General features: G+C 36.8%; 1 protein-coding gene across 1 annotated transcript; it reads left to right on the plus strand.

Annotated features, from left to right (window-relative positions):
- Positions 1 to 10,113: 10,113 nt before the first annotated feature.
- On the plus strand, positions 10,114 to 18,482 carry LOC107874299. The gene is made up of 3 exons (XM_047414430.1): positions 10,114 to 10,407; positions 14,152 to 14,382; positions 18,312 to 18,482. Exons 1-3 carry the CDS (start codon positions 10,114 to 10,116, stop codon positions 18,480 to 18,482), a joined length of 696 nt encoding a protein of 231 aa, XP_047270386.1.
- Positions 18,483 to 26,529: the final 8,047 nt, after the last annotated feature.

Below are 26,529 nucleotides of genomic sequence, written 5' to 3' on the forward strand. Positions count from 1 at the left end.
ATTTAGATCTTTCCTATAGTGGCTACATGTTATTTTGTGACTTATCAGAACTATCGATTCAATTATTGGGTAGTTCATTTGGATTTTAAGCTTATTTCCCTATTTTAGATCTATCACAGTTAAGACGCTACCAAAACTCCTAGTAAATGACCTTGGATAAGAATTCTAATAGTGCCATCAACGCTAGAACATTAATTTTAGGCTAGGAGGACCATTGGTTTAGGTCTTAAGGTGTCCAAACTCATTTTGGGCTATTAGGTGATTTTATCAAAAATAGAACTATAGGTGTGTGACCCATATTTAGTCAAAATTATCTTGGTTAAAAGATTTGATGGTTCCATTAAGTCTGGAATGCCAAATTTTGTATGGTAGCATAGTTTTCATGAACGCACGGGTTTCCAAATGAATTTTAAGCACCCAGTCGGAGTCCATTTGGACTTAGAGAAATCTGGTGCATGCACCATCTAGTTCAATTGCTTTGATCGCTTAAGAGATTGTCGAATTAGCGATAGTTAATTTAACTATATGGAGTCATTTTAACGGCCTTGTCTATATAGACTAGGGCCGCTTAACCTTTTCTTTTTCACTTCAACGACATTGCTTGAGAAAAAAAGGTTCCTCATTCGATATGTCTGCATCCCTATGCCTGATCGCTTTATGGGACTTGTGACTCTTAAGCGGTAGGTATTTAAGCAGACAAGTAACCACTTTAGCAAAACCTGGTCATTGTTAAATCCCTTTTCTTCACCTGATTTTCCCCTCATTTTCTCACTTATTATCCAATATTTTGAGATCTTGAAAAGAGGGAAAGTGTGGGAAATCATCCATTGAATCTATTGTAAGTTAGCGTAACACTCCTTGGTCATTTCCTATTATTTTGCCTATCAAATTCCATTCTATTTCATTGTAAATACTTAGAAATTAGGTCTTAAAATCCTTAGACTTTAAGGGATGATTTGGGCTGCAAGTTATGCTCCATTTAACATAACTTTTAAGCATACTTTCCTTTTCTTCGAGGGACCTCTTAACAGATTCAATTTTGGATTTCATTTACATGCCCCACGGGTAATTTTTTATCTATCGATATAAATATTCATTTTCTCCTATTGATGCATGATTATTATTTTTATAGTGTGATGAGATTTTGGGATTGTGGAGCAAGGATGAGCAAGTTGTGGATGATTCAAAGATTGTGCTTTGGTATTGACGTAGGCTTCAATCTACATTTATTCATAAGATGGTGTGTAGTGTAGATTGCATTCAAGGTGGGTATAATAGGACATGTTTATGATTACAATATTATGACTTAAGCCTAATTTAGGAGTTTGGAGTTTGAAGGGTGAATCAACCCTTAAGATAAAATATGTGTTGTGGCTATAAGATCCTATCACCCTAGAATATAAGCATGTTGACTATAGTTGATACTAAGTATCCTTTAGTATAAGGTTGACTATTTGACCTTGTGGCTTGAATAATAGATTTTTAGATCATAGAATTATTATTACAATAGTTATGTACTATTGGTCTCGTGGTTGTGGTTACGATACTAGTTGGACTCTATATGAGTATTCTACCCTTAGAGAAGGGTGTGATTCTAGTGGATGCTTAGGTGCCTTATGTGTTATTTTTTGGATACTAGTGATGGTATTTATACTATTATGTGCATTCCTGCTCCCTTAGTGGTACAATTCCAACAAAAATTATTATTTCACTATTGTTTTATAAAAAAGGATTCATTTCCACTTTTTACTTTTAATACGAGTTCTTTTATAATAGGAATCATACCACTTTAAGTAATAATTTATGAGTTTTTAGAACAAAAGATGATGTTTTAGAAGTTAGACCAAGATATATTCTGACCCATGGGTTATACACTCTTTTACCACTACTATTTACTTCGGTCGAGAGAGCTTCTGGCTCTTTCTATACTTTTATGTTGATTTAGTTTTGGATCTCAAGAAATGGATTTACATACCTATACTTTTTTAGACATGGTTTGTGTTTTTGCACTTATTATATCTATATATCTCCGATACTGGATAGAGTAGATTGATGATGATGGTTGAAAATCTTGGATTAGGACCAGGTAGGGTATATAAATATTTTTGAATCCGTTAGGGGCCCCTTTATCCATGAGCCATAGTGTTGAAGCAAAGAAGTCGCCGTAGGTCCTATTTTTGCAAGTTATTGAGATGGATGAGATATATGCACTTGGTATGTTATGGCACTTGGATTAGTTATGGTATGATGGATTTACCTGGCATTCATTCATTCATATCTATTGCCTATCACCAGTATATTTTTTTATGCATATATCTATCAACCTTATGGGGCTACATAGGTATATGCTATTATTGCTGTTTGTTGAGTGTTGGTTGAACCTTCTAGGTTTATGAGGACCTAGCTAGGTATTGTTTGTTCGGACTAGACTGGTTACTTCATTGTTGCTATTATGGTTAGTTTGTGGAAGCCTGATTATGAACTGATACTAAGGTTGGAGGTATGATTTCAATCCCTTTTCTTTTTATGGTAAATTATGCTATTGATAGTTATCTCATGGTTAGACTTTATAGTTAGGGACCCTGATCATGCCATCACTAGTTTCCTACTTAGCTAGGCAGCCTTGAGATATTAGGTTGGTTACTTTAGATCCGTACCTTGAGTAGTCCTATATATATATATATGTCTACATATATATATATATGTCTACATAAATATATATGTCTACATATATATATATGATATCATCATATGTCCTTCTCTTCTTTTTCTATTCATGAGGTATATTTATTCTTGGCCTTGTATACTATTATATAAATTTCTTTCCTTTTTTTGTATGTTGACAAGGGATATATAGTATTGTACTTTAGAATATGATTACTAGTAGAATTAGCAAGGTTATCCTTATTTCTTTCATAGTATTATCAAGTTAAGTTTCCTGGATAGTTGTCTGTAGTTTATATTCCTATTTTATATGTTATTTATGATTCCATTAACTTTAGATCACAGTAGGCTGATGCCTACTGAGTACCATATGTTTGGTACTCATATTATATTTCTGCAGCCTATAGATTATAGTATGAGTTCTTGCTATTATGGTGTTCATCATAAAGGGAAGTTATGGATAGGATATTTAGGGTGAGCTCCTGGCATTCAAAGTATTACTACTCTCTCTTGTGGATTAGACTGATCTCTGCATTGTATTCAAAGATAGATTGTACTTATATTCACCATGTATTTCTCTTTGTACTCTTACTATATTAGAAGTTCCTTTACTAATTTCACTAAGTTTTGAGCTGCTTATTATATATTGATCTTGTTACACATTTATTCTGCTATTTCCTTTCCTTTATTTAGATAATTTGTTACTAGTTGTTATAGTTTATGGGTAGGATTACCTATTGGTGGATTATGGAAGGTACCATTATGATATGAGAAATTGGATCGTGAAAAATTAGTATCAGAGATCGGTTTACCAGTGTGGTGGTACTAGAGCAAAGTGTTTAGTAGAGTCCTACAGATCGATATAAATACATTTGTATCCTATCTTTAAGGGTCTGTAGGGCATTCTTAGGAATTTCTATTCTTGACTCCTTGTTATGTGTTCGTATTTTTATGACCTCTAGTACCTTATTTTACTCTATTCTATTCTAGATGGATGATATGAGGTTTCTGATAGATGTAGATGAAACTTTTGCACATGTTTCTTGAGTTTTAGCACAACATTAGACTAGAGAGTTAATGATTAATATTGAGGATCTTCAGCATCAGCTAGATAGTGTGGGACCATCCTAGGCTCTAGTAGAGTTTTTTGACTGCTTTAGCCTTTCATGATTTAACATTGGGTATTCTGAGCCTTTTTACGGATACCTTATAGCCATAGATGAAGTCTTTTATATCAAGTAGTTCTTTGACGGTAGTTAGGGTTGTTGGTGTTCAACAGGGTTCCTTATTGGTTTTAGAGTACGCTACTAGGTTTCTTGAGTGGGTCAGACATACTCCTATGCTATATTCTTTAGAGCATGAGATGGTGTGTGGATTTATTAGAGGATTAGTTTTTCCACACTTTTTGTCATCAGAGCATTTGACAGTGATTGAGCCTTCATTTTCTTAGGTTGGTGATCACTTGAGGTTAATTAAAAGAGCATGTATTCGGATATATAAAGGTAGTGGTAAAAGATTATGTCATTTGTAGGTGTTGTTGGTATTTTATTTAGGAGTCCCTGTGGGGATCAAATCTACTTATAGCCTATTTGTTTCCCACATGTAACATCTTAAGCTATAGGTGGCTCACAGATCAGTGTTGGTGGTCCAACTGGGAAAAGTCTTTGCCATACCCTATGAATTCCATATAAATCTTTAGGCTAAGGCATCTATTCTAGATAAGTGGGTGCAATACCTCAAGGTGTTCTAAGAGCTTATTTTTCTTGTGGCAAGTTTGGTCATTAGTCTTAGGAGTGCCCAAGATGCGATTTTGTTATTCAAACTATATCAAAAAAATTCCTTGCTAACATAGGGTCCCTGAAGTGTGTTATGATTGTAGAGAGGATAGTAATTTCAGTAGGAGTGTCCCAGGTATCTTTTGGTCAACCAGTTGGGGTCAACTCATGCTTCTCACCAGGTTAGGGCTTTAGGGGTTTGTTATGACTTCAGAGAGACTAGTCATTGGTCTAGTAAAAGTCCTTTGTATAGGATTATTAGTCATTCAATTCATCTAGATCAGTCTTGTAGAGATGTAGTGCCTTCAGTTAAAGGTGGTGCACTCAGTGCCTCAGTTAGTGATTCATACGTTCAATTTGAGTTTAGATCCACCCAAATTCATACTTTTTTTAGTATATTGGGTTTATGACTTTGGATTTCCACCATGATAGCTGTGCCTTTTATTTCTTACCATTACCTTTTATTTGATTTAGATTGGTGTTTTTATACCCATTGATGACTATATGCCTAGGCATATTTGTATTGATTATTGTATGCCTTGGTGTAGATTTTATGATTATATGACTATCCCCATAAACGATTTTTTTATAATGGATAGAGTAGACCAGTATTGATATTTTCCTAAGAGTTTAGCATTTGGGTTTGAGTCCCATTTACAGTGGCTATTGGCTTTTTTATAGCCCAAGAGTGGTACTTGTCATTAATTTTCATTTTTGGTACCACCTATATCTTGTACTGGGGTTTCTATTGTTGTTATTATTGTCACTATTCTGACATTGATTGATTCTTACTTGTTTGATGGCTATACTAGCATTTTCTTGTTAGAATCCCTTCCTCGTGATTATTATTCATTGACCTAAGTGGCTAGCTCGGTTGGATGGTTTTCTCTTATTTAGCAAGGTAAGGTTCTTTGTTTTTCTTTTTTGTTGGAGGGGTTAAATTGGGTGATTGAGTGGGTTAAATTGGGTGATTGAGTGGGTTATAAAAGATATATTAGGTTGGACTTCCATGGTATTGTTATGGTTCGAGAGTTGGGGATTTGGTTATATTTCTCATTTTTATTGAGATTCTAGGGCTTACCTTCTGGTTTGTTAAGGTTTTCGAATTGACTATCCTTCCCTATTGCCGTTTTTTATAAGGTTGACCTGGATGGGATCCTTGATGTTGATGTCAAATGGTATAAGGTTTGCTTTTCTAGTTTGTTGGGTTCGCCTCTGTTGATAACTTTGATCTTGGTATTGGTATGGAGTTTGATACTCTGTTCTTGCTATGATGTTGTTCTTGATCCAATTGAGTTAAAAGTGGTGGAAAAGGGGTGATCCTTTCCTATAGTCACTCCTAAAGATTAGCCAATTGGGAATTCACTATCTTGGTTTACCCGATTTATTTTTTTGTAATGTTCTTGAACTTGGCATTGATATTGAGATTTCTACCCTATTCTTCTACGATGTGATTCATGATTTAATTGGGTAAAGGTTGTTTTGCATAGGAGGATTTAGGAAATCCTTACTTTGAAACTTTTTGGCCTAATAAGACTTTGTGGAGTGATTTTCCTTGGTGATATGTGCCTATGGTTATTCATTGTTGTTGATGTATCATTCAATTGACTAGTGTTTGTCTAATCTTGCATTTGTCCGAGTTTCTAGAGTTTCGGTTATCACTAGTACTGCTTGTAGCCTTTGTGAGTCCTTGGGTATGCCTTGATGCATTATGCCCTTCAACAAATGTGGAGTAGATTGCTTGTGTCCTTAGACGATGGACTACCTCAGTTCTGATTTTGTCCTTCGGCAATATTTCTATTTTGGTTCTTGTAGGGTCTTTGGGGGATATGCCTGCTTTTGATAGTGAGGTTAATTTGGGTGTTTTGCCTCATCTCAGACTTGTTGGCTTAAGTTTCAGATTTTGACTCTTTTAGATGACAACATGGAAGTTATGCTAGATTTTGGCATTTGGATGCTTACTCATCTATAGTATTTTCTTGGACAATTGAGATTGAGCGGTTCAACTTCGATGTTAAGATTATAGTTGGGAGTTGTAGAGTTTGGGTACAACCTGTATTTTCAAATTTATCTTAGTTGGTATGTCATCATAAGCTAGATAAGCATACTCTTAATCTACTTATTTAGTCTTCTTCAGTTCAGATGGATTGTGGTTGAGAGATGCTCGGGTGATAGCCCATTAGCATTTGATGATGGTTTCTTCTGCTCTTGACTTTGATTTTTAGTTTTTATCAGAATTTTGGGTTTTCATCTCAGAAGAAGAAGTGTACTCGAGTTGGATTAAAATTGTTTCATCCTCAATTGGTGGGACACCTTGGAGAAGATCGTTTAGTTTTGAGTGTTCATGCTTCGGACTCTTGACCATCAGTTTTGAAAGTCATCCAGATTAGGTAGCGTATTTGGTATAGATCATAGACATTGGTCATCACCATTTGTGTGTCCAGGTAGCACCATATCAGCTTATCCTTATGTATGCTATTATGGATTTTTCTTAGATCAACTTTAGTTCTTCGAGGTTTGTGTGATGGGTTGTACAGACAGGACTCAAATTTCATTTAGTGTGTGATTTGGAGTAGATGTCAGGTTTGGAAAGCCAAAAAAAGGGTATATTCAGATATTGAAGTTGGTTGCATGATTCATGGATTCGTGTCATGACTCGATTTACTATTCATGATGGTACCTACTTTTCTGAATAGTTGGTAAGCCAAACCATAGCCTATAGCTACACGCAGTGGGCTAACATGGTGGAAAATGGCCTAAAAGCTAGAAATAAACGTTTAAAGACTTAACACAATAATAAAAAAGTCATAATAGTCAAATAGATAGATAAAATATCTATAATCATCCTACGACCTAGTAATGCCAATACAAAGTTACTACAAATGAAACATAAGTACTGAAACTTTCAAATACAATCCATCTCGGAAAATGAAACACTATGACTAATAGAAGGAAAAAAGGTAACTCTGACTCCAAAATCTCGCCTAATATCTGAAATCAACCCAGTACGAGTTTTGTATCAACGACAACAACTAGTACTTGGATATGTATGAAAATAGTACAAAAGTGTAGTATGAGTACCAAATCCATAGGTACTTAGTAGGTATATTCAGCCTACTGAGATAAACCAAGATATTAATACAATAAGATACAAAATAAAATGAACTTAGTCAAGGCAGTGAAGCAAACCTATAAATAAGAACCAACACCATTGTGCGTAGTTAAATAAATAAATATGGAAGATTAATGTAAAGATCACACATTTATAACTACTAAATTGGACCCCATAAGTCAATAAGTACAGAAAAGTAAATAACTCAATGCGGAACTCATAATCCCGAAGGATTCAATCAAGGAAACTAAATTAACAAAGATCCACAACTTTATAGAATAATAACTATAACCACCAAATAATCCATACCATATCATATCAGACCCAACTCTCAATGCCAGACTCGAATTGGAACTCATATAATCATCATCATCATCACATCCTCAATAGTCTCAACATCATAACATTATTTGCCGAACTTGAACTAGAACTCATAGCATACATAACATCATTAATTGCAACACTTGGGTTGGAACTCATATTCATCAACATCATCATCAATGTAATACCCCGGGAATTTTTTTGTTGAAATTTTATGCGTAAACGTGTTGGGTTCTATCTTCTAGAATAAACTATAAATTTTTCATGCGGAATGTCTTAGATTATGACCTATCATTATGTAGAGTATCGAATAAGATTTCCAATGATATGTGGATCATCCAAAATGGAGAGCCGAGCGACGAGTTATGAACATTTTGATCGAACCATGAATAGTAGTAAATAGTAAAATGTGCAGGAAAAAGTAATGAGGCCTGGCATATTTTTACTCCTACTTTAAATGATCATAACTCCTTGTACATAATGATCTGGGTGATCTACTATATATCAATGGAAATCTCTGCGGGTCCTCTTTCCAATGAAATTGGTTTCATCCAATTTGTCTATCGAAGCAAAAAGTTATGGTCGATCTACTTCAGCCTATCAAAAGTGAATTTTTGGGTTAACTTCAAATGATCATAACTCCTCGTACACAATAATCTGGGTAAGATACTATATATCAACGAAAAGATATAAGAGTCCTATTTCTAATAAAATTGGTTTCATCCAATTTGGATATCGAAGTAAAATGTTATGGTTGATAACTTTTGTATGTGCATTGATTACCGTCAACTTAACAAGGTAACTATCAAGAAAATACCCCCTTCCTCGAATTGATGATTTGTTTGATCAGCTGCAAGGTGCTAGATATTTTTTTAAAATAGACCTTAGATCCGGTTATCACCAACTCAAGGTTAGGGAATGTGATATTCCTAAGACAGCCTTCTGAACTTGTTATGGTCATTTTAAATTCCAAGTGATGTCTTTCAGGTTAACCAATACTCCTGCGGCTTTCATGGATCTTAGGAATAGAGTATTTAAGCAGTATTTGGATATGTTTGTTATTATGTTCATAGATGGCATTCTTATTTACTCTCAAAGTGAGGTCGATCATGCAGACCATCTCCAAATTGTGCTAGAAACTCTTAGGGTGTATCAATTATTTGCCAAGTTTAGTAAATATGAGTTCTGGCTAAGGTCCGTAGATTTCTTGGGTGACGTTGTTTCTTCCGAAGGTATTACAGTTGATCCTCAAAAGATAGAGGCTATAAAGAGTTGGTCTAGACCTATTTCTCCCTTTGACATCCAAAGTTTCTTGGGTCTAGCTGGTTATTATTGTCGTTTTGTTGAAGGGTTTTCTTCTAATGTGTTTACTATGAACCTTTTGACACAAAAGAAAGTGAAGTTTTTGTGGTCAGAATCTTGTGAGAAGAGTTTTCAGGAGTTGAAGACTCGACTCAATTCAACCCCTATTTTGACTTTTCCGAATGGTGTTGATGGTTTTGTGGTTTATTGTGATACTTCCAGAGTGGGTTTGGGTTATGTTTTAATGCAAAAAGGTAAGGTTATATCCTATGCTTCTAGATAGTTAAAGCCTCATAAGAAGAATTATCCTACTCATGACCTTGAATTAGCTGCGATGGTTTTTGCTTTAAAAATCTGGAGATATTATTTGTATGGTGTGCATGTAGATGTCTTCATGGATCATAAAAGCTTGCAGTATGTGTTCACCAAGAAAGAGTTGAACCTTAGGCAGAGACGGTGGTTAGATCTATTGATGGATTATGATATGAGTGTCTTGTATCATTCGTGCAAGGCAAATGTAGTGGCGGATGCCCTTAGTCGGAAGTCTATGGGTAGTGTAGCGCATGTAGAAAATGATAAGAAAGAGTTAGCCCGTGAGGTGAATCGCTTGTCTAGGTTGGGAGTTAGGTTGTCTGGTGATGCTGAGGGTAGCATAGGAGTTCAAAGTGGTCCGAGTCCTCTTTAGTTTTGGATGTGAAGGAGAAGCAAGACAAGGATCGTACCTTGGTTAGGTTAAAAGAATCCGTTAAAAACCAAAAGGTAGAGGTTTTCTCCCAAGGGGGAGATGGCGTGTTGAGATTTTAAGATAGAGTTTGTGTTCCGAATATTGATAACTTAAGGCAGAGAAATATGGCGGAAGCATATGGCACACGATATTCCATTCATCCCAGTGATACTAATATATATCATGATTTGCGGGAAATTTATTGGTGGAACGGTATGAAGAGGAACATAGCAAAATTTATGTCAAAATGTGCTACGTGTCAAAAAGTTAAGATAGAACACCAAATGCCCAGTGGTGTGATGCAAGAGCTTAGCATTCCTACTTTGAAATGGGAAGAAGTGAATATGGATTTCGTGGTTGGTTTACCTTCTTCTCGTTGCCATCATGATTCAATTTGGGTTGTAGTAGATCAGTTAACGAAATCAGTTCATTTCTTGCCTGTGCATTCATCTTTTACAGCTGAAGACTATGCTAGATTGTATATTCGGGAACTCGTCAAACTTCCTGGAGTCCCTTTGGCTATTATTTCTGACAGGGGTACTCAGTTTACTTCTTAGTTTTGGAAATCTTTTCAGAAGGGTCTCGGTACCCAAGTTCATTTAAGTTCTGCTTTCCATCCTCAAACCAATGGTCAAGCCGAATGAACCGTTCAGACTTTAGAAGATATGTTGAGAGCTTGTGTGCTTGACGTTAAAGGTAGTTGGGATGAGCACTTGCCATTAGTTGAGTTTTCTTACAATAACAGGTTTCATGCTACTATTAGAATGGCCCTGTTTGACGCTCCTTATGGGAGGAGGTGTAGATCGCCCATAGGTTGGTTTGAAGTTAGTGAAACTGCTATGACTGGACCTGATGCTGTGTTTGAAGCTACGGAAAAATTTAGGTTGATTTGAGAACGATTGAAAATCGCTCAAAGTCGTCAGAAGTCTTACGCGGATGTGAGGAGAAAAGATCTTGAGTTTAATATTGATGATTTGGTTTATCTAAAGGTTTCACCCATGAAAAGGGGTGAAAAGCTTTGGAAAGAAAGGGAAATTTAGTCCCCATTACGTTGGCCCTTATATGATTCTAAGTCGTGTTGGTAAGGTAGCTTATGAGGTTTATTATCCCGCGGAGTTGTCGAATGTTCACCCGGTTTTCCATGTATCCATGCTTAAGCGATGTATTGGTAACTCAATTGTAATTGAACCTTCTGAGGATTTGGATATCCAAAATAATCTTTCATTTGAGGAATTTTTGATTGAGATTCTAGATTTTCAAGTTCGGAAGCTAAGAAGCAAGGAAGTTCCTTTAGTTAAAGTGTTTTGGAGAAATCAATGCGTCAAGGGTGCGACATGGGAGGTTGAAGCGGAAATGCTTACCAAATACCCTTATCTTTTCTCTACAAATCTAGAACGTGTCGAAGGTATCATTCTCTTTTGATTCGATCCTTATTACTATACTTATCTTAGCTTATGTGTTTTCTTAAATATCGGAAATCTAGTGTGAAATATATGTTTTGAGCAAGGTAGTTTTGATTGATATCCATATATCCACAATATTCCTGACTTACTCATCGACATTCGAGGATGAATGTTTCCAAGGGGGGGATGATATAATACCTCGGGAAATTTTTCGTTGAAATTTTGTGTGTAAACGTGTTGGGTTCTATCTTCTAGAATGAATTATAAATTTTCCATGTGGAATGTCTTAGATTATGACCCACTAATGCGTAGAGTATCGAATAATATTTCCAACGATATGTGGATCATCCAAAAAGGACACCCGAGCGATGAGTTATGAACATTTCGATCGAACCATGAATAGTAGTGAACAATAAAACGTGCAGGAAAAAGTACTGAGGCCTGGCGTATTTTTACTCCAACTTTAAACGATCATAACTCCTTGTACATAATGATCTGGGTGATCTACTATATATTAACGGAAATCTCTGCGAGTCCTCTTTCAAATGAAATTGGTTTCATCCAATTTGTCTATTGGAGCAAAAAGTTATGGTCAATCTACTTCAACCTATCAAAAGTGAATTTTTGGGTCAACTTCAAACAATAATAACTCCTCGTACACAATGATCTGGGTGAGATAATATATATCAAACAAAAGATATGAGAGTCCTCTTTCTAATGAAATTAGTTTCATCCAATTTGGATATTGGAGTAAAACGTTATGGTTGATCTACTTCAGACTATCAAAACAGTCCATCAAAGGACAGATTCGAGAATTATTTAATTTTTAAGGGAATTTTGGTCATTATGCCTTCACTTCATGGACGAAAATTGTCCATTTATACCTATATTGAGCCATAAAATTCATGTTCTTCCATCAAAAATATTGAGAGAACTAAACCCTAGGCCAATTTTGAGAATATCTTCCAATTTCACCGTAGAAATTCGAATTTGATCCGATAATCGAACTCATCATCTCGAGACTTTTGAGGAGCACCCCTTATTTGTGTGAATAGGATTCCATAATCAAGAGGTCAATTTCAAGGTATGTGGGTTTTTGAACAAGATTATCCTTTAGATCTTTTGCCCGAAATTTTATTTAATTATGTTGATATAAGATTTTACATGTTTTTTCATGGATTGGAAATATGATTTTGTAGCTCATATTGTTATCCATGAAATGTGAAATTTTTTAAATTGGTACATATATGATTTTGAAATGGAATTGTGTCCAAAATTACTTGGTTATTAATATATGATGATTTGAATTATTAAACCTTGATTTATACAATTATATCATTACTTCCTTATTATGACTTGATAATTGTTATCGAGAACTATGTATCCCTACTATTGATTATTCTTTCAAGTGTCTTTAAAATGTGAGTTGGATTGTGAATTGAGGCATGTTGATGTTAAAGTTGAAGGGCTATGATGAGCCTTGGCATTGTTTTAGTGTTATTGATGTTGTGGTGGTTTAAAAAGGTGATACGTTTCGATGTTGGAAAATATTCTTGATTTGAGTCGAGTTAGGGATCCACAAATGATTATTACATAATTTGAGATTGATACATGATTTTGGTCATCATTGTTGACCCTTGAGATGTTTTGAAGTGGAATCCCTAATGCGTTCTGAGCTTGTCGGGGAATAGTACTTAGCGCCGAGAGGGAAATTTGGTATTTTCCCAAACCTATGTGCCACCGTAGGGTTTTTTGATGATGATATTATTGGATAGAGAGCCCGATTGCGATTATTGTAGTTTTAACGTCGTACTCCCTCACAAAGAGTATGACGTTTCCGCTAATGGGGGTTTCAAATGTTGGTATTCCACATAGCTCACGTGGAGTTGTCGGTTATAGGAAATTCCCCTGTCCATAAGAATTATGTTTATTGAAATACCGAGTCACTCCGAGTTTTGATATGGTAAGTCAAGTTACCTATGATGATCTATAATGATTTATGAGGTTTTTCTCCTGCATTTCCTATCTAAGGTGTTATGAGTTGCACGACTCAATGTCACTCAAGCCATGGGTGTCATTATGGTCCGTATGTACGTTTTCACGAAATTTATGATATTATTTATATTTTACATGCTCCCTTACATACTCAGTACGTATCTTGTGCTAACCCACATATTTTTCTATGGGCTACATTCTTACCATAATGTAGGTTCAGGTACTCAGCCGCAGCCGCGACAGTGATATCCGAGTGCCGCATCTACATTCCTTCAGTGGTGAGTCCTCATGGTTTGAGAACTAAGTTGCTAGTTTTGATGCTGTTGTTTTGGGACCCCTTTGGTCTGTTGAGTCAGTTAGGGGTTTGTCCCAACGGCTCATTGATTTTGCTGTGTAGACTCTATGTTAGACTAGTGTATTGTTGGGTTGGTTTGTATATAGATATTCCATATACATACAGTCTAATGATATTCCGTGCCATGTGCGATGTGATATGATATGTACTTATATACATATCCTTAGCGTAGCATGTATGTTGTTGTGTTGGAACCCAAGGGTAGTGTTTTGTTTTAAAGGGTTAGCTAGAGGCTATGTGTAGCTTTGGGCACCGTGTAGCATCTAGGGATGATATTTCGGGGCGTTACAATCTTGGTATCTGAGCCTAAGGTTTAAAAAGTCCTAGGAAGTCTGACAAGCCGCGTTACGTAGAGTCTTGATCATTGGTGTATAGCGCGCCACATCTATGAACAAGAGGCTACGGGACATTTTAGGAAAAGTCATTTCTTTTATCCTAAAAGAGTTTATCGTGCTTACAACTATTTCTTTATGCTGTTAACTCTTGCGCTCTTATGATAGAAAATGCCTCCACATCGAGCTCGCAGAAACAACAACCAACGTCAACTCGTTGATCCGTTACATGAGACGGTATCCCTTGCTGAATTTCAAGCAGCTTTTCAGACACTAGCCCAGGTAGTTACCGCCAATACTCAGGCCAACGTTCCACCTCCGCAGGAAAATAATTCGGCAGCAGCACAAATTTGTGACTTTATGTGGATGAATCTACCAGAGTTTATGGGACGAGAGCAGGTGAGGACCCACAGATGTATGTTGATAAAATGAAGAAAATTACACAGATTATGCACGTGACCGAGGAATAAAGTGTGGAGATAGCTTCTTATCGGTTGAAGGATGTTTCCTATGACTAGGTGTAGATGTGGAATAAGGGTAGAGAGGAAGATACTGCTCCAGTGACTTAGCAATTATTCTAAGATTCTTTCCTCTTGAGTTACGGAAAGCTAAGATAGAGGAGTTTATGAATTTGAGACAAGGCTCCATATCGGTTAAGAAGTATTGTCTTAAGTTTAATCAGCTATCGAAGTACGCTCCTAATATGATGGCTAACTCGAGGACTCGTATGAGCAAGTTTCTAACTGGGGTGTTGAGTTATGTGTTGAAAGAATGTAGATCTGCTATGATTAACAGGGAGATTGATCTTCCTAGGTTAATGATTCACGCCCAACAGATTGAGTCAAACAAGATAAAGGAAAGAGAAAGAGTAAGAGGGATTAAGAGAGTCAGGTCGAAGCAATAGGGGTCTGGTCAGACTAGATTCTCTGGAGGGAGTCGCCCTCAGTTTCAAAGACGTCCATTTATACCTGTGGCTTCCTCAGCTAGTACTCCTATATATAAGGGCAGGTAGGAGCTCGGGAATAGGTTGGTACCTTCCAGGTCTCAGGACAGTGTAAGCAACCAGCCTCATCCTCCTTTTTGTGCTAAGTGTAGTAAAGACCATCTTAGGGAGTGTTATATGGGGAAGCGGGGCTTTTTTGGTTGTGGCAAGTTGGGCCACATACTTAGAGATTGCCCGTATACCAGACAACGGAGTCGTGATGCCCGTCCCCAGAGTTAGGCTACCAATGCCCCGCTTCCTGTAGCCCGTCTAGTTCCTCCTCAGGGTGCTTTATCTAGTACTGCTGGTGGTCAATGCGAAAATCGTTTCTATGCTATACCACCTCATCAGGAGCAGGAGGACTCTCCCGATGTTGTCACTGGTATGCTTTGTGTTTTCCATTTTGATGTCTATGTATTGATGGATCCTGGTTCAAGTTTCTCTTATGTGATACCTTTGGTTGCTGTAAACTTTGAAACAAATCCTGAACTAATTTTTAAACCTATTTGGGTTTATACCCCGATAGGAGAGTCTGTTATTGCTAAGCGAGTGTATAAGAAGTGTCCCATCACTGTCCTTCATCGGGTTATGTATGCTGATTTGATGGAGCTAGATATGGTTGATTTTGACATCATTCTGGGTATGGATTGGCTTCACTCGTGCTATGAATCTATAGATTGTCGTGCTCAAGTTGTTAAGTTTTACTTTCCTGATGAGCCTATTTTCGAATGGTCCAGAGTTTTGTGGCTCCTAAAGGCCGTTTTATATCCTATCTCAAAGCTAGGAAGTTGATTTCCAAGGGTTGCTTTTATCATCTGGTTTGGGTTAAAGACACCAAGTTTGAAACCCCGACCATTTAGTCGATTAGTGTTGTTAATGAGTTTCTTAATGTTTTCCCAAAAGATCTTCCTGGAGTACCTCCCGATAGAGAGATAGAATTTGGGATTGACCTTCTTCCTGATACTTAGCCTATTTCCATTCCTTCATATGGTATGGCTCCTGCTGAACTTAAAGAGTTGAAAGAGCAACTCAAAGATCTCCTAGATAAGGGTTTCATAAGGCCCAGTGCGTCTCCTTGGGGTGCACCTGTTCTATTTGTGTGGAAGAAAGATGGTACCTTCCGTATGTGCATTGATTACCGTCAACTTAACAAGGTAACTATCAAGAAAAAATACTTCCTTCCTCAAATTGATGGCTTGTTTGATTAGCTGTAAGGTGCTAGCTATTTTTCAAAAATAAACCTTAGATCCGGTTATCACCAACTCAAGGTTAGGGAATGTGATATTCCTAAGACAGCCTTCCAAACTTGTTATGGTCATTTTGAATTCCTAGTGATGTCTTTTGGGTTAACCAATGCTCCTGTGGCTTTCATGGATCTTATGAGCCGAGTATTTAAGCAGTAGTTGGATTTATTTGTTATCATGTTCATAGATGACATTCTTGTTTACTCCCGAAGTGAGGTCGATCATGCAGACCATCTTCGAATTGTGCTAAAAACTCTTAGGGCTCATCAACTGTTTTCCAAGTTTAGCAAATGTGAGTTTTGGCTAAGGTCCATAGATTTCTTGGGTGATGTTGTTTCTTCTGAAGGTATTACAGTTGATCCTCAAAAGATAGAGGCTATAAAGAGTTGGCCTAGACCTATTTCTCCCTCTGATATCCAAAGTTTCTTGGGTCTAGCTGGTTATTATCCTCATTTTGTTGAAGGGTTTTATTATATTACGTCTCCTATGACCCGTTTGACCCAAAAGAAAGTGAAGTTTCTGTGGTCAGAATCTTGTGAGAAGAGTTTTCAGGAGTTGAAGACTCGACTCAATTCAGCCCCTATGTTGACTTTGCCGGATGGTGTTGATGGTTTTGTGGTTTATTGTGATGCTTCCAGAGTGGGTTTGTGTTGTGTTTTAATGCAAAAAGGTAAAGTTATAGCCTATGCTTCTAGACAGTTAAAGCCTCATGAGAAGAATTATCCTACTCATCACCTTGAATTAGTTGCTGTGGTCTTTGCTTTGAAAATTTGGAGACATTATTTGTATGGTGTGCATGTAGATGTCTTCATGGATCATAAAAGCTTGCAATATGTGTTCACCCAGAAAGAGTTGAACCTTAGGCAGAGACGGTGGTTAGATCTATTAAAGGATTATGATATGAGTGTCTTGTATCATCCGGGCAAGGCCAATATAGTGGCGGATGCCCTTAGTCGAAAGTCTATGGGTAGTGTAGTGCATGTAGAAAATGATAAGAAAGAGTTAGCCCGTGAGGTACATCCCTTGGCTAGGTTGAGAGTTAGGTTGTTTGGTGATGCTGAGGGTAGCATAGGAGTTCAAAGTGGTTCCGAGTCCTCTTTAGTTTCGAAAGTGAAGGAGAAGCAAGACAAGGATCCTACCTTGGTTAGGTTAAAAAAATTCATTAAAGACCAAAAGGTAGAGGTTTTCTCCCAAGGAGGAGATGGCGTGTTGAGATTTCAAGATAGAGTTTGTTTTCCGAATATTGATAACTTGAGGCAGAGAATTATGGCGGAAGCACATGGCACATGATATTCCATTCATCCCGGTGCTACTAAGATGTATCATGATTTGCGGAAAATTTATTGGTGGAACGGTAAGAAGAGGAACATAGTCAACAAGTTAAGATAGAACACCAAAGGACCAGTGGTGTGATGTAAGAGTTTAGCATTCCTACTTGGAAGTGGGAAGAAGTGAATATGGATTTCGTGGTTGGTTTACCTTCTTCTCGTTGCCATCATGATTCAATTTGGGTTGTAGTAGATCGGATAACGAAATCAGCTCATTTCTTGCCAGTGCATTCATTTTTTATAGCTGAAGACTATGCTAGATCATATATTCGGGAACTCGTCAGACTTTATGGAGTCCCTTTGGCTATTATTTCTGACAGGGGTACTTAGTTTACTTCTCAGTTTTGGAAATCTTTTCAGAAGGGTCTTGGTACCCAAGTCCATTTAAGTTCTGCTTTCCATCCTCAAACCGATGGTCAAGCCAAATAAACCGTTCAGACTTTAGAAGATATGTTGAGAGCTTGTGTGCTTGAATTTAAAGGTAGTTGGGATGAGCACTTGTCATTAGTTAAGTTTTCTTACAATAACAGGTTACATGCTACTATTAGAATGGCCCTGTTTGAAACTCCTTACGGGAGGAGGTGTAGATCGCCCATAGGTTGGTTTGAAGTTGGTGAAACTGCTATGACTGGACCTGATGCTGTGTTTGAAGCTATGGAAAAATTTAGGTTGATTCAAGAACGATTGAAAACCACTCAAAGTCGTCAGAAGTCGTACGCGGATGTGAGGTGAAAATATTTTGAGTTTAATATTGACGATTTGGTATATATAAAGGTTTCACCTATGAAAAGGTTGAAAAGGTTTGGAAAGAAAGGGAAACTTAGTCCCTGTTACGTTGTCCCTTATAAGATTCTAAGCCGTATTAGGAAGGTAGCTTATGAGGTTGATTTGCCCGCGGAGTTGTCTAATGTTCTCCCGATTTTCCATGTATCCATTCTTAAGTGATGTATTGGTAACTCAGTTGTAATTGAACCTTCCAAGGATTTGGATATCCAAAATAATCTTTCATTTGAGGAATTTTCGTTTGAGATTCTAGATTTTCATGTTTGGAAGCTAAGAAGAAAGGAAGTTCCTTTAGTTAAAGTATTTTGGCGAAATCAATTTGTCAAGGGTGCGACATGGGAGGTAGAATCGGAAATGCGTGCCAAATACCCTCATCTTTTCTGTATGAATCCAGAACGTGTCGAAGGTATCATTCTCTTTTGATTCGATCCTTTTTACTATACTTATCTTAGCTTGTGTGTTTTCTTAAATATCGGAAATCTAGTGTGAAACATATGTTTTGAACAAGGTAGTTTCGCTCGATATCCTCATTTCCATAGTATTCCTGACTTACTCATCGACATTCGAGGATGAATGTTTCCAAGGGGGGATGATGTAATACCTCGGGAAATTTTTCGTTGAAATTTTGTGCGTAAACGTGTTGGGTTCTATCTTCTAGAATGAATTATAAATTTTTCATGCGGAATGTCTTAGATTATGACCCACCATTACGCAGAGTATCGAATAATCTTTCCAACGATATGAGATTTCTCTTTTTAATGAAATTAGTTTCATCCAATTTGAATATTGGAGTAAAACATTATGGTTGATCTACTTCAGACAATCAAAACAGTCCACCAAAGGATAGATTCTAGAATTATTTGATTTTTAAGGGCATTTTGGTCACTATGCCTTCACTTCATGGACGAAAATTATCCATTTATACCTATATTGAGCCATAAAATTCATGTTCTTCCATCAAAAATATTGAGAGAACTAAACCCTAGGTCTATTTTGAGCTCCAAATATCTTCCAATTTCACCGTAGAAATTCAAATTTGATCCGATAATCGAACTCATCATCTCGAGACCTTCGAGGATCACACCTTATTTGTGTGAACATCCATAATCAAGAGGTCAATTTCAAGGTATGTGAGTTTTTTAACAAGATTATCCTTTTGATCTTGTGCCCGGAATTTTATTTACTTATGTTGATATAAGATTTTACATGTTTTTCCATGGATTGGAAATATAATTTTATAGCTCATATTGTTATCCATGAAATATGGAATTTTGTAAATTGGTACATATATGATTTTGAAATGGTATTGTGTCCAAAATTACTTGGTTATGAATATACGATTATTTGAATTATTAAACCTTAATTTATACAATTATACCATTACTTCCTTACTATGACTTGATAATTGTTATCGAAAATTATGTATCCCTAATATTGATTATTGTTTCAAGTGTCTTTAAAATGTGAGTTGGATTGTGAATTGAGGCATGTTGATGTTGAAGTTGAAGGGCTATGATGAGCCTTGGCATTGTTTTGGTGTTATTGATGTTGTGGTGGTTTAAAAAGGTGATACATTTCGATGTTGGAAAATATGCTTGATTTGAGTCGAGTTAGGGATCCACAAATGATTATTTAAAAATTTGACAAAAGATACATGATTTTGGTCATCATTGTTGATCCTTTAGATGTTTTGAAGTGGAATCCCTAACGCATTCTGAGCTTGTCGGGGAGTAGTACTTAGCACCGAGAGGGAAATTTGGTATTTCCTCAAACCTATGTTCCGCCGTAGGGTTGTTTGATGATGATATTATTGTCCAGAGAGCCCGATTGTGATTATTCCAGCTTTAAGGTCGTACTCCCTAGCAAAGAGTATGATGCTCCCACCAACGGGGGTTTCAAACGTTGGTATTCCACATAGCTCACGTGGGGTTGTCGGTTATAGGAAACTCCCCTGTCCATAAGAATCATGTTTATTGAAATACCGAGTCACTTCGAGTTTTGATGTGGTAAGTCAAGTTGCCTATGATGATCTATAATGATTTATGAGGTTTTTCTCCTACATTTCCTATCTAAGGTGTTATGAGTTGCATGACTCAATGTTACTCAAGACAAGGGTGTCATTATGGTCCGTATATACGTTTTTACGAAATTTATGATATTATTTATATTTTTCATGCGCCCCTACATACTCAGTACGTATCTTGTGCTGACCCATATATTTCTCTATGGGCTACATTCTTACCATAATGTAGGTTTAGGTACTCAGCCGCAGCTTCAACAGCGATATCCGAGTGCCGCATCTACGTTCCTTCAGTGGTGAGTCGTCATGGTCCAAGGACCAAGTTGCTAGTTTTGGTGCTGTTGTTTTGTGGTCCCTTTGGTCTGTTGAGTTAGTTAGGGTTTATCCCAATGGCTCATTGATTTTTCTGTGTTGAGGCTATGTCAGACTAGTGTATTGTTCGGTTGGTTTGTGTATAGACATTCCATATATGTACAGTCTAACGATATTCCGTGCCATGTGCGATGTGATATGATATGTACTTATATACCTATCCTTAGCATAGCGTGTATGTTGTTGTGTTGGAACCCAAGGGTAGTGTTTTGGCTTAAAGGGTTAACTTGAGGCTACGTTCAGCTTTGGGCACCATGTAGCATCTCGGGATGATATTTCGGGGCATTACAATCAATTACCAAACACAAACCAAAACTCATACAAATAGACCATGTCAATAAACCATACAAATAAACCGTATCCAGAAGTCATATCACTAAAGCATAACAACTACCTATCTATTATTACCCAGAATTAGCACTAACTCCTGATTACCAAACTAGCATAATATATAAGTATTTAATCTCCTTAAAGTCCCAAAGTAAGCATTAATAAGTGTTCAATCCTTATAAATAAGTCTAAAAAAGCTAATATAAGTCTTGGCCTAAGGTGGGCCAGAGGGGCCCACTTCTAATCTACAAAATCTATTTTTAGGCAAATTCTACCCCGGAAAAGGCTAAGGTATATAAATTTATTTGTAGATGTTGAATAAACCATAATTAGACCTAAGATAGTATTTATACTAAAACATAAGTAGCTAACTCAATTTCAAATACATTATTGTTCCAAGATGGCCTAAATAGCCCAAATGAGACTAATCATACCAATCGTGCTTCCAATACCTAAATCCCATCCCATATCTAGCATAATATCATAGTTAACTCAATCTATGAAGAAGGAAAACCTAGCCTACCTATACACCGAAGAAAAGCCCAAAGAATTTGCTAAAGCACTAATTTCCTTTTTTGATAAGCTTCCTATAACGCCCCGAATATGTACCCCGGATGCTACACGGTGCTTATAACCCCGAAGGACCACAATCTAACCCATGACTGATATCTACTGTGAGCACTGAATAATATACTAAAATAAATATGGAAAATAGGCTGAAATGCCATAAGGTTCAAGCATCTAAAATACTGCTAAAAATATCAAACTGTAATGATAATCTGTAAAACTAAATACTGTCTAAAAACTAGTCTAAAAAGCCTCTAAACTGAGCTTTCTGAATTTGGAGTTGATGGGAAAATCCTCCAACTAAATCCATCTATTTAAATACTGAGTCTACTAAAATAATGAAACAAATGAATATCCTCAAATGATGAGGACTCACTGCTAATCTACTGTTGCTGGCTAAATCTGAATCTATCTATGCACGGTCGGGAAGCTGAGCGTTCGAACCTATGATATAAGACATTATAGTGTAAAGAAAGAGTATGTATCAGTATGTGGAATATATGTTATGCTAGATGGGGTAAGGCTAAATGTGAGGGTTCATATGCATGAACAATAACTGACTGCATGATATAGAGTAACTGAACATAAGAGTATATGGATAACTGATACTACTGTAAATACTGAGTGTGAACTAATGTGCATATAGATAAATACTATTACTAAGCTTGTCTGAAGCTAAGTCCTAAATTTTGATACTGAGTAACTGATATCTAAAGTTACTGATAACTAATTTATTAATATTGGTTGACTATATCTAATAGTCCTAATTTTGTGAAACTGGACTGAGTTCTATTCTGAAGACCAAAACTGAGACTGTGGGAGGTAATCATCTAACTGATATGCCCCAAAGAAGACAAAATAACTGAGTTGGGGTCCAACTTGTGACCCCAGTTGGAAGTGTGTCAGCACTGTGCCATAAGTAAAGAAAAGCTAAAGAGTTACCCTCATCTGGTAGGTACTCTAATGAGAACGATGGAACCCTCATTTGTCAGGTTAAAACACCTAATCAACCCTCAACTGTCAGGCTATATGTCTCAACCTATGCTGGCTACGTAGTTCTTGAATGCAAGGATTGCTTCTACGGATCACACCCTCTACTGTTAGGTGAGCCCTCATCCTTGGGTTCACTCGGTGCTAAACCCTACTCTCAACTGAAAGACACTAAACTGATTGTACTGAACTGATACTGATTTTACTAAATTTTTTCCTAAGTTCTGTAACAAACTGAGTTCTACCGAGTTTTGTAACTATCTAAGAGTACTTTTGATAGTGAAATGACTGAGGTTCTGTAACTGACACTAATTCTAGGCACACAACTAAATTTTTGGGTATTAAATACCCCCAGGACTTGATATCATGAAAAATAAAGCATAATATACTTTTGAAAATCATAATCATTCATAGAGGAATTTTCTCAAACACTTGTAGGGCATAAGCTTATACATATACTAACTTGCCATGATTTAATTAATTCATTCACATGGACATTCTATCAAACACCTAGAGAGCACAACTTAATAAACATAATCATGGTAAACATATAAGCATGGGAATTACAATGCCTTAACTTGCAAATTCATGGATTATGACATAGGAATTTCACAATTCAATGTACATGCTATTCAAACTTCATGGAATGTATAATTAATCATGAATTGGAACTCATTTAATATCAAGAACACTACTACAATCAAATTTCAAGAATGTAAATCATGAATCATAAATCTTGAAGTCTTAAAAGTGGATTCGTGGACTCTATGGGTAAAAGGGACCTATAGATGAACACCTAACATAGCTTGGAATATTTGTTTTTGAAGATTCTTCGAGAAATTCTTGAGATTGATCTTGATTTCATGGAGCTAGGGTTTGTTTTCTTGAGAGAGAATGCTTTTTGTTTTCTTGAGAGAGAATGCTTTTAATTTGGAGGAAATTGATTAAGAATGACCTTTAAAATGTTTTTAGGGATTAAATCCCATATCTGGTCATGCAAAAATCATGGGAAAAGACTAATTTATCCCTGAACGTGACTTTTACTTTTCGAAAATTTTCCCTGACCTGGATCCCTGGCGCGATGCAGCGCTATCACACCGTGTCCCTTGAAAATGAAAACTAAGAACTGATGGCTTGGCACGACACGGTGGGATTGCGGTGCCCCTTTGGTTCTGAAATCTGTACTCATCGCGATGCGGTGGGATCACGTTGATACACTGGAAAGTGATAAATGTGAAAATGAGCCTTGGCGCGACACGCCAATATTGTAGACCGACACTGGAAACTGACAATTGTCATTTTGACATACTCCACGATGTGCTACTGGCTTGAATGACGGTGTTTAACGACTAAAACTTAAAATAGCCATAACTTCTTACCCGGTTATCGAATTTAGGCGAATTTTATATCGTTGGAAAGCTAATTCAATTTCCTAAACAATGGCAGGCTCTAAATTGAAAAATAATGAGTATTTTGAAAATTTTATGTTTGATAACTCATGAACTGAGGGTTAAGTTAAGGTTTAGAAATAAGGGGTATTACACTTCCACAAGGTGCCAAGCTATCAAAATTTCAGTTTACTCATCCAAATGAGAAAATGATACCCACATTGCACTATTATGCTTCGGGTCAAAAATTGCATAAAAATCCCATATGGGGCCTATTTACAAAATTGTATTTTCAAACCAATGCAACACACCTCTATGCTCAAGGAATATATACCCTAACAAATGGGTGAATTCTGAGCTCTAATGGTGCTACATTCAAGCCACCAAGCATTTACAGATTTTAGAAAAAGATGGAGAATTAAACCAAGAAATTGATGTAAGTTTACCACAATTTCAAAGAAGATAAGAATAAATTAACTTTACCCAAGTTCCAAAATTATCCACAAATGATTCTCCAAAGTTTTCCCATTTATTATCTTGGGAATGGATGAAAAATGGTAAAAGTTGGGCTAAGTGGGGTTTTTATACCCTTACCAAGCCCACGGGTGTCTCTTAAGAGAACACTGGGATGCTTAAGTGGTCACCACATAAGCGACCTTGTGTCACTTTAGCGACATCTAGTGTCATCTCTAATTAGGTCTCTTAAGTGACCGTAGCTTAAGTGCCAAAGGTATCAATTAAGAAATACCTGTTGGGCGATGTCTAGCTGCTTAGGTAACTACTATGCTGCTTTAGCGGCATTCTCTTAAGCAACCTCATGGGGGCTTAAGCGATGCACTAGCACCAGCTGAGCTTCTAAGTCTCTGCCAACCCCTCAGGATTCATCTGAAATCTAGTATATATAAATTGACTATGCAACCCTATCAAATTCAACCTTTTGCACTCAATGTCGTAGTCAAAATTTCCATCCGAAATCGTGTCGATGAAAAATGGGTCCCACACCTATGTGCCATTTTTCTTAATTTCTTGCCAATAGCTCGAAATGAGTTTAGGATCCCTGGGACCCAAACCAAGGGTCTACCTAGCCTAAAATCGACATTCCAGAGCTGTTAGAACGGTTAGAATTGGAATATAAGGTCATTTGATTGGTGTTTTTACCTAGAAGCCAATTTGAACCAACGAAGACTTCAAAATAGGGAATTAGCTCAAAAAACAAAATAAACTACCTGATAACCAAACTATCAGTTTCAGAAAGTCATAAATGACTTGGACTAACTATAGGAAAGATCTAAATGGAGAAAATGAGTGGAAATATAGAAAAAATAATATGGAGGGTCATTATAATATCCATTACTAAAAGAACTTTCATACATAAAACAAAGGTTTAGGATGTATCGCACGTCTCAAATAGGTGAAGATATTGGGTTAGCATCTCAATCTCAATCTCTTAACTAGCGTTCTCTGGTAGTACCTCAACTGAACCTTAAATACTGGAATCTCTCTAGTATGCAACCTCTTGACATCACTGTCCAATATGAGAACATGCTCCTCCATGAAGGTCAACTGCTAATTCATTTGAACTGAGTCCCATCTAAGAACATGAGATGGGTTAGGCCGCAATATCGAAACATGGAAAATAGGATGGATAACAGAAAAATAAAGGGGTAAGACTAACTTATAATCCACTTCACCAATTATGCAGAGAATCTCAAAGGGTCCAATATATCCAGTATTGATCTTACCTTTTCTCCCGAACATTATCACACCCTTTATGACCAATACTCAAATGAATACCTGATTGACTAAATCCAAATTCAAGGCACGAAGTCTACGATCCGTGTAAGCCTTTTGTCTACTCTAAGCTTCCCTCAACCTATCTTGAATCACCCTGACTCTATCCAATGACTCCAAAAGCAAGTCAGTACCATAGGGTCTAACCTCGAACATCTCAAATGAACCAATCGGAGAACGACATTGCCTACTATAAAAGGCCTCAAAAGGCACCTTCTCAATACTCGAATGGTAGTTATTATTATATGCAAACTTTTCCAAGGCTAAGTGCTTCTCCTGCTGACCTCCAAAATCCAAAACATAGGCTCTGAGCATATCCTTGAGAACCTAAATAGTCTTCTTCGACTACCTACCTATCAGAGGGTGGAAGGTTGTACTAAGAGCCACCTGAGTACAGAACTCTTCTGTAAAAGCTCTCCAAAAGCTAGAAGAAAACACCGAACCTTGGCCAAATCAATGAAGCTACGAACCTCCATCAAAGAAGTAGGCCTAGCCTAATCATAAATAACCTTCATCTCACTGGGTCTACCATAGTCCAATTATTAGACACCACATGCCCAAAGAATGTCATCTACTCAAGCCAAAACTCGCACTTACAGAATTTGGCAAAAAGCATATGATCTGTCAAATTCTTGAACACAACCCTTAAATGTTGCATATGCTCCTCCCTACTCATCAAGTACATAAGGATATCATTGATAAACATAATCACAAAAGAATCCAAATAAGGCCTGAACACATGGTTCATGAA

Source organism: Capsicum annuum, chromosome 6 (assembly GCF_002878395.1).
Source record: "Capsicum annuum cultivar UCD-10X-F1 chromosome 6, UCD10Xv1.1, whole genome shotgun sequence".
NCBI lineage: Eukaryota > Viridiplantae > Streptophyta > Magnoliopsida > Solanales > Solanaceae > Capsicum > Capsicum annuum.